The sequence below is a fragment of the Phaseolus vulgaris genome, chromosome 3 (genome assembly GCF_000499845.2).
Source record: "Phaseolus vulgaris cultivar G19833 chromosome 3, P. vulgaris v2.0, whole genome shotgun sequence".
NCBI classification, from domain to species: Eukaryota; Viridiplantae; Streptophyta; class Magnoliopsida; order Fabales; family Fabaceae; genus Phaseolus; species Phaseolus vulgaris.
Genome location: NC_023757.2, coordinates 47,110,860 through 47,130,412, shown reverse-complemented (window position 1 = coordinate 47,130,412; position 19,553 = coordinate 47,110,860). Strand labels below are relative to the sequence as shown.

At 34.2% G+C, this 19,553-nt stretch overlaps 3 protein-coding genes across 3 annotated transcripts; all 3 read right to left on the bottom strand.

The window, feature by feature from the left end:
* Positions 1 to 1,273: 1,273 nt before the first annotated feature.
* Positions 1,274 to 3,139, bottom strand: LOC137808246 (probable esterase KAI2). Its single transcript, XM_068609273.1, has 2 exons — positions 2,374 to 3,139; positions 1,274 to 1,932 (listed from the first exon to the last, which is right to left on the bottom strand). Exons 1-2 carry the CDS (start codon positions 2,739 to 2,741, stop codon positions 1,482 to 1,484), a joined length of 819 nt encoding a protein of 272 aa, XP_068465374.1. The 5' UTR covers positions 2,742 to 3,139; the 3' UTR covers positions 1,274 to 1,481.
* Positions 3,140 to 12,673: 9,534 nt separating this feature from the next.
* LOC137808245 (uncharacterized) lies at positions 12,674 to 14,272 on the bottom strand. The gene has a single exon (XM_068609272.1). It carries the CDS (start codon positions 13,967 to 13,969, stop codon positions 12,872 to 12,874), a length of 1,098 nt encoding a protein of 365 aa, XP_068465373.1. The 5' UTR covers positions 13,970 to 14,272; the 3' UTR covers positions 12,674 to 12,871.
* Positions 14,273 to 17,395: 3,123 nt separating this feature from the next.
* LOC137808242 (uncharacterized) lies at positions 17,396 to 17,866 on the bottom strand. Its single transcript, XM_068609269.1, has one exon. It carries the CDS (start codon positions 17,837 to 17,839, stop codon positions 17,591 to 17,593), a length of 249 nt encoding a protein of 82 aa, XP_068465370.1. The 5' UTR covers positions 17,840 to 17,866; the 3' UTR covers positions 17,396 to 17,590.
* Between the last annotated feature and the right edge of the window lie 1,687 nt (positions 17,867 to 19,553).

Sequence of the window (19,553 nt, the reverse complement as noted above, 5' to 3'; positions counted from 1 at the left end):
GTGGGAGACTCGGGAAGTACGTGCTCATGTATGGTTCATTATCATAAAATGATGGCAACCATACAATAAATCTTGTTTTTGGTTATAATCTAGGAGAGACAGAAAATTCAATGCACTTACATTCATCCAGTTAACAACCTAAAGAAATTTTATAAAAAAATCTCAAATATTTTTTAAAACATGTAGAGAATTGTTAAATATTTTAGAAATATTTAAATGTTTGTAAAGGGGACAAATCCCACATTGATTAAATGAATAGTAAAATGTTTATAATTAAAAAATACTTTATCTGAATTTTTGTGTGCCAAACTTTTGCCTGGTCTACATATTAGTCACTTTCTTCTTGTCTATTCACGAGTTCACGCCTGAAGAAAATAACTTTTTAGAATATAAATTTGTCATCTTCTTTGAGAGCGCCCAGTTTCTCCTAATTTTTCAGACATCAACAATGTACTACTGTATTTCAAAGGAAACTATGTAGTATTATACAACATCATAAATTCTAATTTTGATGTCTTTATTGTAAAAAAAATGTACAATCCCTCCCATTATTATTTTTTCCCAGGAAAAGAAATACATTACCAAAGTGACTTTACATAGGAAAAAAACTAGTAATATATCACATAATAATCTAGTTTTAACTTTCTTTCTCACTCTATATCTATCTATATATACTATAGCCATTCTTTAGTAATTACTAAAATCACTTTATAGGATCAAACTGTCACATAATCATAATAATAACCCTTTAAATGCTTTGTGAACCCCTTTACACAATAAAAATCTATAAATAGGAAATAATCACTTAATTATATATTATACTCTTTATACTTCAAACATTTTTATTCACGTGAAAACAATAAAGTTTGGTCCCAAAAAAAATCTTTTACACCTCGAAATTCTTTTCCACAACCCACGTATGAGTTTGATTTATACTGACAAAACTGTTGGGTATGAAGTCAAGACCAATTGGGTTGGGCTGACTATACACCATGTTTAGTGGGTGAACTTAATCATTGTGTCCCTTTATTATCTCTATTTAAAAAATTTGTAATTTTGTACGTACTAGAATAAAATCTAATAGTTGTTCGTGTGATGTAGGTTGCAGTTGACGACGGAACAACGTTAAATCTTGTGCTGTTTATTTTCTGTCGTTGATTTGTGATTATGTGTATTGTTTCAGTGTAAGTTTTTTCATCAGAAATCAATATTTCGATTTCAAGTCAATGAAGTAAAATCATTAGAATCAATCAATATCTTTGAGTATGTTAGATTTGGGTGGTAATAATTTTGGATATTATTATAGGATAGGTAGGAGGGGCCAAATAATTGATGCGTGTAGGATAATAGTACATCACATACTTCTCAGTAATAACTTGGCAACACAGAAGACAGTAGTAAAAAGGTAAAAACAAAAAAACAATAGCCATGGGCATGAAGAAACTAACAGCAGGACGTACTATGTGGGACTTTGTTGTCCCTCATTTCGCCTCCGTCAAATCGTGGCGGATATGGTTGAGAAGCACCGGAATCACCACATCCGGGGCGCTCAGCTGCGGCAAGTGACCCTCCGTTGGCATGACCTCCACGATGGTCTTTCCGCCGAGATTCAGCTGTAGATATTCGGCCACCACAACGGGCGCCGCCAAGTCCTTGGTGCTCTGAATGATGTGGCAGGGCACCGAGACGAGGCCCAGGACTGGCCTCATGTCAAACTGGAATATGGTCTGCGCCAAACTCAGGGCTATGTCAGGTCGCATGTTGAATAGCGTTCGGCTGAACTCTTGCACCGACACCGAGTCCATGTCGCCGCCTATCACCAGAGGAGCGAACCCCGAACACCACGCTTTGTAATTCGATCGGATACCATCGTAGAGCTGCGTCAGATCTTCTTGCTGAAACCCTCCAAAGTATTCCGAATCATTCAGAAACCTATGCACAGGAAAGAAAAACAAATTTACAGGTAGAATGTGGAAATTTATTTTACTTTTTGGGTGGAAATGAGGATATTCCTGCTGTCATAAATAATCTTTCAAAATGTTGAATTCTAGTTTTTATATATCATGAAAAATGGAAATCAAATCCTCACCATATATTATTCATAATTACATGAGTTTTTTGTTTACCATATGCTCCCGCTCCACCTACTTTTTTTTTTTGAGAAATTCTATAACATCTTTCGAAATTTAAAGATTTCAGTATTGTTCTTGAAAATGTTTCTGTTTTCCTTTCTCTCTTTAGTGTATCCTAACTTATTATTCCAAAATTCTTCGATTTTGGTATTACTATGATTTATACGTTTCTCCTTTTTCGGGTACTATATATATATATAGCAACTGTCATTTTTTTTTTTGTATATGGTTTATGGTTTACCTTGGAGAGGCAGAGACGAGGATGAGCTTAGTGAAGAGATGAGGGTGGGAGATGGAAGCGAGGAGGCCCACCATAGCGGAAAGAGAGTGACCAACGAAGATGCAAGATTTGACCTGAAGCTCTTCCAAAATGGCCAGTAAATCATACACAAACCCATCAATTGTGTAATATCGGTTAAAGTCGAAGTATTCTGGATTTGTGGTACCAGCTCCCATGTTGTCGTATAGAATCACACGGTAATCATCAACCAGATGCGGTACGAGGTGCTTCCACACAGATTGGTCTGTTCCAAAGCCATGAGCCAAAATCACGATTTCATTCCCCTTCCCAACTATTCTCACGTTGTGAGCCTCTTCCACGATACCCATTTTTGTCGCTTTTGCTTTTGAAGGATTGATATTTTTTTCGTTTTTGGTTTTGGGATTGTGATACTTGGGTTTGCTCTCTAAGTATTCCTTTCATATCCACCATGGCTGGGAAATTCAAGAGAGTGGGGTCGAATTTATGCTGGTTGACATTCTGCAGATGATGCAAACCCCACCTTGCATAAACTTCTTTTTCTGGGAGGGCCAAATTTTGCCACGTGACACGGAAAAGTTTCAGATTTTTCAACACCTAATAAAGATTATATTCTTTTTATAATTTTTAATTACAAAACAGTCCATCTTTTTAATGCCTTTAAAGATTTCTAACGTGAAATACTAAAAGCAATTCTTTCGTCTTCTCTATTTTCTGTACAAATCTTTAAAAATGATCTGATATTTTTGTAACAGTTCTCTAAAATGAAATATGACACCAAGTAATATCAAAAAAAGAAAAATAGATAATATAATAAGTAATAATGTGAGAGGAAATTGTTCCATTTTTAGCCTCTTGTGTTTTATGTGGTTGATAAACTCTGGCATTTGTGATGTGAGTTTCTTGAATTAGTGATATAGAATGATAGCTTCATGATAAATCTTTTGATAAAAAATATGGATCTCACAAAGATCTCGTGTAAAAATTATGTGGTGTACAAGACCTAATGTTTGTAGGTGTTGCTTATAGTACTCTCTTAACTTTTGAATAACCTCTTTGTTATCTTCTATGCAATTTGTTGTCTCAATAGGTTTCTTAAAGGAGTATTGAAGTCAAGATTTTTTAAAGAACCGCCAGATGCCCATCCCTACTTCTGTGCAACACACACAATCAAGATTCTGGAGTTGTTTAATTACAACAATAAGTATGTTTTGAAGATTGATTTGGATTGGATTGAAATAATCGAAGGTAAGGATGATGATTGAATTTAAATTGATTATTTTGTACTGTTTAGAAATTGTATTATTGAAATAATTTTAAAAAAATATTTGAAAAAAATATTTGATTTTAAGGTTTTTTTTTTTAATATTTGGGTTCAAGCGAAAATAATCATGCACTTAAGCTTGTTCTTGATCAAGGGAAGGATTTTTTGCTCAAACGAGCTCGTTCTCGCTCAAGCTAAATTATTATCACTTAAACTAAAAAAACTTTTTTTCTTCTTTTCATTTCTTCTCGTCTTTTTAATGATTTGGATTATGTATGAATGTTTTATCTACAAAGTAAAGTGAATATTATTCTGTATATTTAATTGATTTGTGAAATTTTCAAATAATATGGAATTTGTATGAAATTGAGGTCTTTGGATGGAAGCTAATTGATAGTTGAAGAGCGAAAACATTCTTAAAACTGAAGAGGAGTCTCGATTGATTGAAGTGGAGATAAGAAATTTGTGAAAGTGAGATGTGGGTTCAACTCACCAAGGAAGAGTCCAGATTAAGTCTAGAAGAAGACTAACCTAGGAAGTGTTGGGAAAAACGGGTAATTTTCCCACTAAAACAGAAACCTAACAGAGCTACCCGACAAATAATATTGAATAAACAGAGCGGAATAATAAAAGAGATAAAGAGGGAAAAACATACCAGAAAATTGTTAACGGAGTTCGGCCAAATTAGCCTACTCTCTGAGCACAGCAAAAACAGCTCACTTTTATTATTATGAGAGAAGATATTACAAATTGGGATATATAACAGTGAAGGAGGAGAGTTTGATTTATAACCCTCAAACCTCCTTCCCAAACAATGAACCCACTGATGTGGGACTTGGGATTAAGCCAAAATCAACAAATCTCCACCTTGGCTTAATTTCAAGTCCCACCTAAAACAAATCTTCTCAAAACATAACAAAAACAAACTTTGCATTGCTTCAAATTTGCGCCTCAGGGCGCCAACTTCAAATGTGCAAGATATTAACCAAGTCTAAACAGTGTTCAAACTTGGTCCTTGTAACCACCTTGGTGAGCATATCTGCAGGATTCTCCGTAGTGTGAATCTTCTAGAGAACAATCTCCTCTTCTTCGAGAATCTCACGCACAAAGTGATAACGAACATCAATGTGCTTCGTCCGTGCATGAAAGACTTGATTCTTTGCTAAATGAATAGCACTCTGACTGTCAGAATATAACTCAAGTTGTTTCTGACCAACTCCCAAGTCTTTAAGCAACCCATGAAGCCAAATTGCTTCCTTCACAACCTCTGTAATCGCCTTATACTCTGCCTCTGTCGTAGACAAATCCACCGTAGACTGCAAGGTAGACTTCCAACTAACTGGCGCTTTTGCTAAAGTGAACAAATAGCCAGTTGTAGACCGTCGCTTATCCAAATCACCTGCATTATCAGAATCACAATATCCAACTATGCATTGACCAAGTGATTCATCTTGCTCAAATGTCAATCCAAAATCTAAGGTATTTTGGAGGTACCGTAGAATCCATCTCACAGCTTGCCAATGTCCCTTGCCCGGATTATGCATGTACCTGCTAACAACACTCACAGCCTGTGAAATATCTGGTCTTGTACACACCATTGCATACATCAAGCTTCCAACTGCATTTGCATATGGGACTTTTGCCATATATTCTCGTTCTTCATCAGTCGTCAGAGATAAAGGGCTACTCAATTTCAAATGAGGAGCAAGTGGGGTACTTACAGGTTTTGTATCTTCGTGTATACCAAAACGTTGTAGTACCTTCTGCAAATACTGCTTCTGTGACAGCCAAAGTTTTCCCCTCTCCCTGTCCCTGTTTATCTCCATGCCGAGAATCTTCTTGGCTTCCCCCAAATCCTTCATCTCGAACTCTTTACTCAACTGAGCCTTTAACCTGTCAATCCCAACTTGACTCTTTGCTGCAATCAGCATATCATCAACATATAAGAGTAAGTAAATGTAGGAACCATCTTCAAGTCTGCGCAAATACACACAGTGATCATATTTGCTTCTCTTGTACTTCTGATCCTTCATGAACTTATCAAATCGTTTGTACCACTGTCTTGGAGATTGTTTCAGTCCGTACAACGATTTGCTAAGTTTACAAACCCAATCTTCTTTACCATCAACCTTGTATCCTTCTGGTTGAGTCATATAGATTTCCTCCTTCAAATCACCGTGTAAGAACGCGGTCTTTACATCAAGTTGAGCAAGCTCCAAATTCAACTATGCTACCAAGGCCAACAAAATTCGAATGGAGGAATGTTTAACAACTGGAGAAAATACCTCATTATAATCAATTCCCTCCCTCTGAGCAAAGCCTTTAGCAACCAACCTTGCCTTGTAGCGAACATCTTCTTTATTAGGAAATCCTTCTTTCTTTGCAAATACTCATTTGCACCCAATTGCCTTCTTACCTTTTGGTAATTATGCCAGCTCCCACGTCTTGTTCTTCTTCAAAGACTGCATCTCCTCTTCCATCGCACCTGCCCAATTACCACTCTCTGAACTCAGAATGGCTTCTGGTAAGTGGATGGAATGTCATCAACAACTGGAAGTGCATAGGCAACCATATCCATGAAACGAGCAGGCTTCTAAATATCTCGTTTTTGTCTTCTAACTGCAATTGGCGCTGATTGTTGTTGAGATTCTTGGATAGAAACCTCTTCCTCATCTGACTCTTCTTCTGCCATAGGAGAGTCACTTGTGGTATTTCGTGTCGGGATCACCACTGTCGGCTCAAACTCCACCTGCTTCCCGGCACACTCCATCTATTGTGGAGTACTATCAGCTCCTTCTTGATTTACCTTCTTTAACATGGAAGATTCATCAAAGGTAACATCCCTGCTGATAATCGTCTTTTTTGCCTCTAGACACCACAAACGGTATCCCTTTACTCCAGGACTAAAGCCCATGAAAAGAATCTTCTTTGCCCGTGGATCCAACTTTGATTCAATCACATGATAATATGCAATAGAACCAAAAACATGCAAAGAATCATAATCAGTTGCAGGTTTTCCAGACCATACCTCTAACGGGGTTTTTCCATCTATAGCAGATGATGGCAAACGATTAACGAGACGTTGAGCATATGTCACAGCCTCAGCCCAAAACTCTCTGCCTAACTTAGCATTAGACAACATACAACGAACTTTCTCCACAAGTGTCTTGTTCATACGCTCCGAAACCCCATTATGTTGTAGTTTTTTTCTAACAGTGAAGTGTCGAACTATGCCACAATCTTGGCATACCTTCAGGAACAGATCACTTTTGTATTCTCCTCCATTGTCTGTTCGGAGAACCTTAATCTTCCTTCCTGTCTGGTTTTCAACTTGAGCTTTCCACTTAAGGAAAATTTCAAGCACATCATTTTTGTTCTTCATAGTAAACACCCAAACTCTCTTGGAAAAATCATCAACAAAAGTGACAAAATAATGCCTACCTCCGATTGACGGAGTCTTGGCAGGTCCCCACACATCTGAATGCACATAATCCATAATACCCTTGGTATTGTGAATTGCAGTGCCAAACTTCACTCTTCGTTGTTTTCCCAGAACATAGTGCTCACAAAATTCAAGTTTGCAAGCCTTTGTACCTTTCAACAATATCTGCTTGGTAAGAATTTGTAAGGATTTCTCTCCAGCATGTCCCAATCTCATATGTCACAACTTCGTTGCCTCTGCATCCTTCTTAGAGCTAGAAGTTGCTACCGCTACTGTCCCCACCACTGTACTACCTTGGTAGTAATACAAATTGTTCTTCCTCACGCCTTTCAACATCACCAGTGCTCCTGAAGTTGCTTTAAGAATTCCATCTCGCATCGTCACAACTAGGCCTTTAGATTCTAAAGCCCCCAATGAGATGAGATTCTTCTTTAACTTTGGCACGTACCGTACATCCCGCAAAATTCTGGTGGATCCATCATGATTCCGCAGCTTGATTGAACCTATCCCAGCTGTTTTACATGGATTATCATTACCCATGTAAACAACCCCGCCATCAAGTTCTTGAAATTCAAAAAACATTCCCGAATGGGACACATATGATAGGTACAACCTGAGTCCAATATCCACTCATCTGGATACGATGATGCTGAAAGCGAGACAATTAAAGAGATATCTGATTCCACATCACTTTTGCATTCTGCAACATTTGCATCTTGTGGAGCCTTCCCTTTCTTCTGCAGTTTTGGACAGTCTTTCTTCCAGTGTCTTTTCTCATGAAAGAAAGCACACTCATCTTTGGCAACGACTCGACCTTTAGACTTAGACCTCCCTCTTCTCCCCTTTGTTTGGCTTTGCTAACGACCTCTTACCACCAATGCTTCTTCTGATGTCATTGATTTGGTTTTCATCTTATCCTGCTTTCTCAATTCATGACTATATAAAGCAGAACAAACAGCATCTAATGACACATTCTCCTTCCCGTGAAGGAGCGTAGTCTCCAAATGTTCAAATTCATCAGGAAGAGATGATAACAACATCAAAGCCAAATCCTCATCCTCAAACTTCACATCTAAATTCAATAGATCTGCTAGTAATTGATTAAACATAGTGATGTGTGCATTCATAGTAGTACCTTGTTAATAGTCAAATCGGAACAACCTTTTTTTCATCTGGAGCTTATTCTGACCACTCTTCTTCAAAAACTTGTCCTCCAATGCCTTCCACAGTTTGTGTGCAGAAGTCTCGTTTTTTACAGCATACTTCTGCTCTCTGGACAGGCAGGATCGAATAGTTTCGCATGTCAATCGGTTGATGATGCTCCAATCTTTCTCCTCTACCTCTTTTGGTTTCTCTCCTTCAATAGCAATATCAAGACCCTGCTGGAAAAGAGAGTCCAAGACCTTTCCTTGCCACATGCCAAAATGTCCAGTGCCATCAAATATTTCCACCGCCAATTTCAAGGTGGACACTGGGAACCTCGACCATGATGACGAGGAGCCTGACACTCTGGATACATCCTTTTCTTCTTCTTGATTTGCCATTACAAACTCAAAATATAATATTCAATATTACAAATAATTTCAAACAACCCAAGGGCGAACCTTCGGCTCTGATACCACTTGTTGGGAAAAACGGGTAATTTTCCCACTAAAACAGAACCCTAACAGAGCTACCCGACAAATAATATTGAATAAACAAAGCAGAATAATAAAAGAGATAAAGAGGAAAAAACACACCAGAAAATTGTAAACGGAGTTCAGCCAATTTAGCCTACTCTCCGAGCACAGCAAAAAACAGCTCACTTTTATTATTATGAGATAAGATATTACAAATTGGGATAACAGTGAAGGAGGAGAGTTTAATTTATAACCCTCAAACTTCCTTCCCAAACAATGAACCCACCGATGTGGGACTTGGGATTAAGCCAAAATCAACAGGAAGAACTTATAAACGAGTAGAATGACCAAAAATGGCTAGTATTTCATGATTAATTCCATGTTCAAAATTACAAGATATTATCATTCCTATTTTTAGGTGGCTTGATCATCAAAATGAGGAGAAAGAGTGTCAAAAAAGCCTCTAACTGTAGTTTGGAACCCCAGTTTGAGTGAATCTTAGACAACAAAGTTTTAACCCTAACTTTGGAGCTCAAGATTGGTGTCACTTCCCTTGCATATCCTTCTTAGGATTTCTCTTGGGTCATTAGAGACCCAATTGAAACCCTAACTAGGTTTTAGAAAAACGTATTATACTGTATCCAAATACATTACCTAATTATTTTATGCTACTAGGCTCAATACATGGTATATGAAATCCTAAACTATTTTATACATTTATCTTGAACTAAAGTCTCGTCCAAAATGATGATGATTTGTCTTTGTTGAAGCCAGCTAGTTCTAGTCTTCTTTGTAGTTTTTGACCAAAACTCTAGTATTTTTTCATGGTATGAAGGTTTTGTGGGATGCTCAATCTTTCATCCTAAAGTTGTCCTCTTTATTGGACCTACAAAAGATAAACAAAAATCATATTAGACCCAAATATGCAAAGAAGTTCTTGAACAAAACTACACGCACTCATCTTCCTTATTTTGTTGATGTTGTGGTTGAATGGTTTCCCGTCAATTTGTCTATTAAGTATTGACACCTATATTTTAAAAGAGATTCTTTAGTTTCACTGATTACATAAGTCACATACACAAAGATATTAGATGGTGAGAAACTGATAAGAAAATTTATTACACACTATAACCCCTATAGACACACGATATTAGATATCTTGAACTTACATTGTTCCTTTCTCTTAATTTGCTTGTATCTAAGTCTTGGGTATTGGACTAGATGTTAATATCTGGTAGAGCCTACTTAATACGAATCTACATAAAGACATTAATTGATGTTTGCTTGTTGAATATCTTTAATATAAATGATGAAAAGGAAACACTCAACCAAATATTATAGTTTGAGAATATGTTGTTACTCTTTCTCTTCCACTCTTCCTTTCCTTTTATATATTTTTCTCCACTCGATTCCTTTTATTTATTTCTCTTTCTAGAATTTTGTAAAATATTTTAATACTTCTCATTAATTTTAAAAGGTACTTTCTAAAATATATTTTTACATCTTAAAAATATATTTTGAAATTAATGAAATATGTCCAATTTTTTTATGAAAAGCAAGAACCTTAAAAAAAAAACTATGTATATACCCTTGGAGTTTAGGAATCCCATTCCCTACTAGTAAAAATACATGGGCACGAGTATATGTGATCTAGATTTTTATCACATTGAAATAATACAAATTTAAAAATTTGTAAGAATAATATTAAAAACATTAAAATGATAAATTTTGTAAAAACAATATATATGGTGGTTATTTTTGAAAGAAAAAAAAGTATATAGTTATTTTTCAGTAGAGAGTGATTGTTGAATTTGTTTATTTATTAAAAGGTAAGATTATTTAATTAAAATATGAAAATAGTTACAATTACACCAAGAAATATAACCTATTAACGTGTTCGGCATTGTACATTTCTTATTAAATACTTTTTAATGAAATTTGATATTATTTTATATTATTGTCTAAATAATCTTCATTTATTTCTTTAAAATTACTATTGAAACAAACTTATAATAATATCAATATTTCATAATTTGTAATTATTAATTAAAATTTCTTAACTTAGTGTGTATATATATAGTATTTTCAAATAATCACCACAACGAACTTTTATTGATTAATGTAAGTTTTTTACTGTTTAAAAATATTTTCTCTCCATGGTATTTTTTTATTATTATTAAAATGATCTATGTAAATTGGATTAATTTTCATCAGACAAGATCATTAATTATTTTTAAGAAGTATTCTCGAACGGGTTTGGGACCTAGAGAACGATTGTTCCCTCTTTCACCTTTGGTCGGTCTACAATTCTCAAAGCTATGTTACACCTTCCTTCTCTCGGTCGTCTGGTTCCACAGGCGGGGATGGTACCTGCATAAGTCACTTCAACGTTCAAGTCAGTCGGGGTGTTAGCACTCGGATGTCAGAGTACTGTAGATAATGACATACCTATCTCCTTGAAATGTGTGCTATTTATATTAACTTATAATGAGCATTCATTGATGAACCGGATTAGAGATTTGGTTCGTGTTTAGGATTGCACTAACAACCCTTAACCACAGATTAAACCTGCACTTGGTCAACCCTTAACTAAAAGTTAAGGGTCGATTGGCCACCTGTCGTCACGTGGCCACATCGACATTGCTTAGACGGTGACTTGGTTCGAGTGTTGTTCGACTCAGTGTGTCGTCCGCTCGTACCAGTACAAGAAGCAATAAAAAAAATTATTTTGAAATTAGTTCTCCTTTTGTAAAGTTCTTATTTTTAAATTTAATTTAAAAGTAAATATACTTTTTCAACCATATTCTTTAAGATTTTAAATTAAAAGAGTGGTAATTAATTTATTTAAGAAAGTAGTTATATTGGTGAATAACAAGAAAGAGCAAGTAAAACCTTAAGGTAATAATTTGCACCAACTAAAACCACCTGTATGGCATTACAATTTACAAATAAAAAAGGTGGACCAAATGAACCCAATCAATGTGCCATTAAACTGCTTAATATTGTTAAACCCTTTAATTAGAAAGGATGAGAAAGTGAATGTGAAACTTACAAAAAGAATAAAAAATAACTAAATATATAACAATCTTAAAACTTATATCTTCATCCACCATCGCTGCTTTATTTATGCTAAACGAAGGACACCACACTACTGCTAACAAAATATTATACCTATCACACCTAATAAATAAAAGTACATTAAAAAAATCTTCAAAGTGTAAATATTAAACACTTTCGTCTTATTATCTGGGCCTCTTCCACTGAAAATTTTGTCTCCTACTCTTAATTGAATTGTAACATGAATTCCTTCTCATGTTGAAATTTTGGTCGTGTAAAATGGACCCCTCTACAAAATATTTCAAACTTAATATCCAGTCTCATACATATACACCAAAAGAATAACGTCAACATTGATTTATTCTTTGTGAAAAAAAAAATGTTTCTTATTTCATTTGATATATGTTTTTATTAAATTTCTAAGAAGTATGAATAAAATAAAATTGGATTAATTTATACTTCCACAGATATATAGCATTGGGTCTATCTTTTTGACCCAGATGACAAAACCAATAACTGTTTTCTTGATAATGGCATTGACCAGAGACAAAACCATTCTTGTGTTAAAAAACTCCATCTTTAACGATAGTACGAAATAAAAAAGACAAGAATGAAGGAAAAAACCTTTAATGTTTTCTTTCTTTTGTTGATTTCTTTCTTTCACGGCTTTCCCATCTTTTTTCTCTCTCCAACTCTGTGGCTCGCGTGACTTGGTGCAGTCCCCTAATCCTATTTCACATCCTCCACCCAACCAACACACAAAACATCGAAATTCACACTTCAATCATGACAGCCATAAACACCAATTCACCCATGTTCGCCCTTATCATTTAAGGCTCATCATGCATGCCCACATAACTTCTCAACAAACCCAATTCAATTATTAATTACACGCCCAAATTAACACCAAAGGGTTTTTTCTTTCTTGAAAAAAAAAAACAATTTTGATTACAGCCCTGCTCGTTCTTGTTAGAAAGCAAGAACTTTTGATTACAACGCCTGCACCACAATATTATAATTTATTTAATTCAAATTAAAGCAAGTAAAGAAAGGCACTGCAATATAACCTAATCTAATCTTAGAAGTAAAATCCAAGCATCATGCTTTTGATAGCAAAGCCTCTTCGTCGTCATCGTCATCATCATCATCAGGGTGACTTGCATGAAGTTCCTTTAGCCATTCAAACGTTCGACGACGTGACGTAACCTTCTTTCCCTGCTTTTGCCTCTGCTTCTTCGACTCCACCACTTTTTCTTTCGGGGCGTGCCTTGTACTTTCTGTCTTGTTGCTACTTTTACCACCACCGTTACCACCTTTTATCATGATCATGTTGTTCGATTGCACTGTTTCGAAAGAACAATCACAACCACTCAATAGACCACCGCCTTTGCCAATTAACTGTTTCAAAACACCATCATTGCCCTTGTTCCTGTTACTCGTTTTCACACTTTTCGCACTGTTGTTGCTGCTGCTGTTGCTACTACTGTTGCGACTGACACAGTTTGTTCTGTTCCGAACCTTGAGGTCTTGCAATCCTATCTCGGGAGCAGGGACCACACCCAAACGGAAAATTCCCCATGCTGACGTTGATTTTCTAACTGGGTTACCCAAGCTTGATAATTGTGTTGGAGTGGGTGCTCTTAACTGAGGTTTTGGACTTGGGTGCATATGAAACTGGTTTCGAATTCTGGGCTTTGTTCTCAGAGGTACTGTAGCAATTGTTTTTGTGGTGGTGATGGTAGTGGAGCTAGAGGTGCTAGTTGATGAGTTTTGGCTTCTAAGACTACTGCTTCTACTGCTACTGTTACTTGGAAAATCCAAGGATTCGTTGATAAATTGCTTACCATAATGTGGTTTAGATTGAGAGAGTGTGGCTAATAAGCCAGCCTCGGAGCTGAACGAGACACGGAATGGGAGGATTTGGCCTTTGAAGAAAACTTCATCCGCCACACACATTTCGGGTTGTTTGGAAAAGGGAGCACCCCAGGAGCGGAAATTGAACTCCTCTTGCGTTGCTTCGTTGGCAGCAGAATGTTGTTCTTGGTTTCTCGGTTGGTCGTTGAGGTTGATGGGAAGATCGCAAAGTGACAATGCTTCTTCTTCTTCTTCTTGATCTTGATCTTGATCTTCCTCTTCGTGAACTTCCTCTTCTTGGGTAGGGTTCCATTTTGCTTGGACGATGTTTGAGGTGGCCATTTAGGAAGGAACAGGTGTGGTTGGAAAGCTGGTAGGTGTCGGGGGAGTTGGGGAAGGATGAATTAAATGGGGTTAAGGTTTTTGAACAGGGTGAGGAGGGTGTGGGTGACAGAGTGACACAGGCATTTGGAATATAAAAAGAGGTAAAGGAGTGTGGTGCCCAGCACAAAAGTAAGAAATCAAATGGAGGCATTGTAGCCATCACGTAAGCGACCCGAGAAAATAGGAGAAACACTTCTTTGGTTTGGACACATGCCCCAAAAAGACACACCCAATAAGCTGCTCATACATCATTAAAAAAATATCATGTAATAATCCTCAATAAAATCATATTAATTAAACCAGTTTCTTAATGCAGTGTAAATTAGAAACATTTTGGTGGTGCTGATATATACATGATGTTTAGGCTTATGCCTTTGCAGCTTTTGGCTCGCGGGAGTAAAACGTGTTGTAGATGAGTTCTACATAGATACCTAATCTTCCACATATATAGTTTTGTACGAGGTGAGCTCCTGATGGATATTTCTCAATTATGAAATAAGGTGATGATTCAAGAAAATAGGTTTTGTGAAGTTTTAATGTTGTTCCTGTTTTTGAATAGGTTTGCCAATTGTTGTAATAAACCCTAATTTAACTTTTGTTGTTGGTTTTGAACAGCTTCATCGTGTTTAGTGTGTTAATTTAGTTGGGGTGAGGAAAGGAAGTGTGACTTTTTGGGCCTGCCAAATTGCATTAGTAGAAAGAGGACCTCTCTATCTATGTGTCTAGTGTGTAGTGTCCAGCAGGGGTTAGCCTGACTGAATAATATTGTTTTAGTCCAAGTGCGGGTGAGGACCACTACGGACCCTGCCTTATAATTTCAAATTCAATTTTACACCCAGTTCAAACATGAAGCCAGTACTGCAATGTCTTAAAACCATGAGGGTACACTCATCAAAGAAAAATACATAGTGGCAGAAAAAAAATATTATAGATTTCACAACTTATACCTCGTTTAAGAAAGACTAATAACATTTTCACATCCCTCGTCTTGATACAACCACTTATAATAATGACTATGGATATGTTGACAATGAATTGTTCATATTGTAATTATTAGAAGTTGAAGAAGAATTAAATTTTAGTGAAATGTGGACTCATGAAATTGCTAGAAGAAGTATAAGAAGAACAATTTTTTTTTATTGAAATATAGATTCATATGAAAAAATAAAGAAAGAAGAAATTTTGTAGACCGTGTCTTTTACTACCCTTTTCAAAAAGTAACATTTTTCTATAACAACTTAAAAAATTATATACTGGGCCACTTGCCGAGTAGTGAAATAGAACTTTTTTTAATTCAAAAATACATAGTAAGGCCCAATGAGGGAATAAAAAGTAACAAGATATTTTTGAACTGAAAAATTGTAGTTTTCAAAATATATCAAAATCTATAATAATATGAAATTTTAAATTAATGAGACAATTTTGAAATTTTATGTTATCTATACAGAGGATTCTCCTCATAACTTTTTTTTATACACGTTTATTTTTTCATTTTATCTTTATAGTAATATTTTATTTTAAAAATATATAATAAGAATTTTTTTATCATTTTATTGTTATTTTGGTTATTCCCATTATCTTTTTTTATTATTGATAAATAATTTTAAATTTATATCTAATTATTAATTAATAATTTTTTATCTTTAAACTTAATTTTATTTAATAATTTTGTAGTAATGGTCTTAACATATTAAGTTCTCATTGTTCATGTTCTCATTTTTCATCTTTCATCGAACATTTATTAAATTAGGATGAAAATGAGTTATTAAATAATTTTAAAATTTTAGAAGAAAAAACCTTGGTAAGAAATTAATAAAATTTGAAATATTTTGTAAGATTTAAAGTTAGGGTTCTGAGAAGAAATTTTGAGATTTTTATCTTGATTTGATATTCAGAATTCATCATCTGAAAAAAATAGATAAAACGAAACAAAAAAATAGCAATTTCTTCCTCTATACTTCCGTATTTTCTTCCTCTATCTCCATAAATCATTCAATTTTAAAACTATCCTATATTTTCTTTCTCACCTTCATAAATCAAAATTATCCCAAAGCAAAAGGTGTAGAATTTTTTTTTCATTTTTAAATTATATAATCCACAGAACCGAACTCTAAAATTTATTTTCAATTCAAAAATTATCTCAAAGCAAAAAGTGTATAATTTTGTTTCCGTTTTCAAATTGTATAATCCCCTGAGAATTTTGAATTCTAAAATTTAAAATTTTTTTTTTTTCAAAAATATATTTCCAACTAAAATATTAAAACTTTTTAATATATTTCAAACTTTAGAATTCAAAATGTAGGAGGAAAGTTGTCATTTCACATGGAGTAGGAAAGAATGGAGGTGCAGTAAGAAATTGCCCAAAAATTATTGTGAATAACATCGTCTCGTATGCACAATTAAGAAGGCCCGCCCTTCCTGGAAACAGGCCCAATACAGCTGGAAACGTCAATTCCAGATATGGAGTCGGCATTTATTTAAAAAATTATTTTCTTAATTGATCTAAAAGTTTATCCTAAAAGTAGACACATTGAAATTTAATTTATTTTTTCTTAAAGAACATAAATAAGCAAATAAATTACATGAACTAGTTTTTGTTAGTTTCTATATTTCTAAAATCTTATTTTTATTACACGTTACTACGTAAAAAATGAATAAATAGAAACGGTTTATTGAATTACCGATCTTTAATGAATATTATTTAAATCTAAGTTGATAAAAGAATTATATTTAAGAAATTAATAAATTTTAAAACACAATTAGAATAAAATTAATATTCCAGGTGCCTATTTCAGAAAAATGGTTAAGATCAGTTAAAACAAAATTAAAGTTTAATGTCTTTCTTTATAGATAAAATTTGATAATTAAAACAAAATTTAAATTTGAAGTTGTTAATTATAAACAAAAATAAAGTTTAGTAACTTTAAAGTTTTTTTCATTGAATTTATCTTTCATTATAAATATTTATTTCCAAACTCATTCCATCATTGCAACTCCAAGGTTGTAAAACTATATATTCCTTTTTCTTTTCATCTCTACAAACGTGTTTTCTCAGACAGAGTGTTCTTCCAACAAAAAGATCCACTGTTAGTGATTAAAAAGGTAAAAAAGAGACGCTATTAACTCTTCCAGTGAAATTTTGTGTTCATAAGCAAATACCCAAATCCAAAACCCTATATTCACACGGCGGTAACACTGCTTAAAAAAGAAGAATGAATAATAAAGGAAGATCAAGATCCACTCGCTGCACATGGATAAATTTGTATGCATGTTATCATGAAAGTGAAAATTGACCCCAAAAAAATAGAGATCAAATCACCAAACTAGCTTCCATATTTGTAAAGACGTAATTAACATAACAAATTAAGAGCAGAAAGAAAGCTGTAACAAGAGAAAAAGTATGATTTGGATCCATTGTATCAGCACTACAACATCATATCTAAATTTGCAACAACAAAAAAAGGATTTAGCCAACATGTCATGATCGAAAAGAAAAGCAGAATAGAGTACATGGAAATTTAAAACATGTAATAATAGATTTTATTAGGGCAGTGTAGGAGGTGGTGTAAATTCAGGGAGTCACTTGTGATTAGTGGCACCAGTTCCAGTGGCTTGGGACTTAGAGGAAAATGCAGCCCCAGAGAGAGTTGGTGCTTCAGTAGCTCCAGCACCTCGACCAGTCTTTGGTTCCTGATGGCCCTGTGTGCCATAACCCTGTTGCTTATAATCCTCCAAATCCTTGTATTTCACATAGGGACTGTCCTCTGTTGGAAGCCCTTCAAGGTTTACTTTCCCTTGTTCACTCTCTGTCTTTTTCTCCTTCTCCATCTTTCTCTTACTTACTTCCCCAGTTTCAACCTTTCTTTATATAGCATACTTCTATTTTCCACCTCCTCTGCACCTTCCCTCACTCTAACACACGTCCTCATCCCCACAAATCTCACACTAACGTGGCAGCTTTACCACCACCTTCCTGTTTCTAAAATAATCCATGGACAACAACCTCTTTCTCCAGATGCTTCTCCACCCCACGTGTACTTTGGAGTTTCGTTCCCCATTATGTAAAAACTCTATTTTTTATACTTTATATTACATTATTCCACCCTTTATTAAATATAAATTAATTTAACAAATTTGGCTACTTTTATCATGTTGTAAGGAACTAGTGAATGCAGCATTCACCATATATAAGCCTATGCATTGGGATTTAACAGACTTTTCTGAGAACTTTTTCCTAAAATACTCACCTGTTTCAACCACCCATTATTCGTCACACGATGGCCATGGCCAATTCTCATCTGCACTTAAGTATATGAAAACACAAACCCAAATTTAGTATTTTATAGCTATTATGAAAACACATTAGAATCAATATTAGAGTGGCTATTTCAATATTTATTCTTTTAGAAGTGCTTGCAACAATTCATAATAGTTGAAACACTAGATCAGAAAAAAAGGGGACCAGTCTAGTAAGTGTCAATGTCACATTGGCAAAATTTTGAAGAGTCACACCACATTAAGCAGGTCTGAAAGTTACACCGATCTGAAAACACGACACGATAGATCGCTATAATCATTTATAAATGACAAAGTTACGTATACTGTATGTATATTCATAACCTCTCAGAGTTGTTGAAATCCACTGGCCACTAGACAGTGATAGCGGCTCTTGCACTGCGCATAGGTTTCTTCTTTTCAATGTAGAAGGAATCCTATGAATAGATAAACATTATGAACAGATTTCCAATTTTCAAAATATTACACCCTAAGTTCTTTATTCTATTTTACAATCCAGCTATTTAATTCCAACTTATTCGTCTCTTATGTATTTTTTAAGCCTGCCACAGGCTTATAAACCTTTATATAAAGTATGAACTTATATAAAGACTAATTTCATATAAAAAGAATTTAAATATATGTTAATTAATTAATGAAATGAAAAAGGCAATGAATAAATATACCCTCTTGTTTTCAAATTTTACCTTATAATATAATCTTATGAAGTTTGAATAACATGCATAAATTAGAAATTTTGAAGTATATTATTTAATGTTGGCATCTATGCTAAATTTTAAGACACTAATTTATCATGTTTTGTGTGTTTGTGTTTTTTTTTGTTTAATCCATGATGATCGTATTACACTAAAAGCATGTGATCTTGTAAGCAGAAATTTTCATCAAAGATAAGTTGAGAGAAATATATATTTATGTGTGTATATATAGGAAACTATTTTCTTTTTTAGGGAACTTTATTTTATTTTAAAAAAAAAAACTTAAAAACGTAACATAAATATCTAATATTTATGTATCTTATGAATATTGATTTAGTAGTTAGTGAGATGTTACATCAAGTGTTATATTATTAATAATTACGAGAGTGATAAATATTTATTTTAAAACTATAGTGCTTTCAATGTCATATAAGAAAATATTAGAAGACACTATATAATTAAGTCATTAAAGTTTTTTTTATAAAAAAATATTTATTTTCTTAATTCTTATATTTTATATATTTTTTAATCATTACATTAAAAAAATATAA

Excerpts from the sequence above, each read along its gene's own strand:
- LOC137808242 (XM_068609269.1), bottom strand. The coding sequence starts at position 17,839 with ATGGAGAAGGAGAAAAAGACAGAGAGTGAACAAGGGAAAGTAAACCTT.
- LOC137808246 (XM_068609273.1), bottom strand. The coding sequence starts at position 2,741 with ATGGGTATCGTGGAAGAGGCTCACAACGTGAGAATAGTTGGGAAGGGG. Across the intron at positions 1,933-2,373 it reads CTCGTCTCTGCCTCTCCAAG|GTTTCTGAATGATTCGGAAT; the intron begins GTAAACCATAAA and ends TCCTGTGCATAG.
- LOC137808245 (XM_068609272.1), bottom strand. The coding sequence starts at position 13,969 with ATGGCCACCTCAAACATCGTCCAAGCAAAATGGAACCCTACCCAAGAA.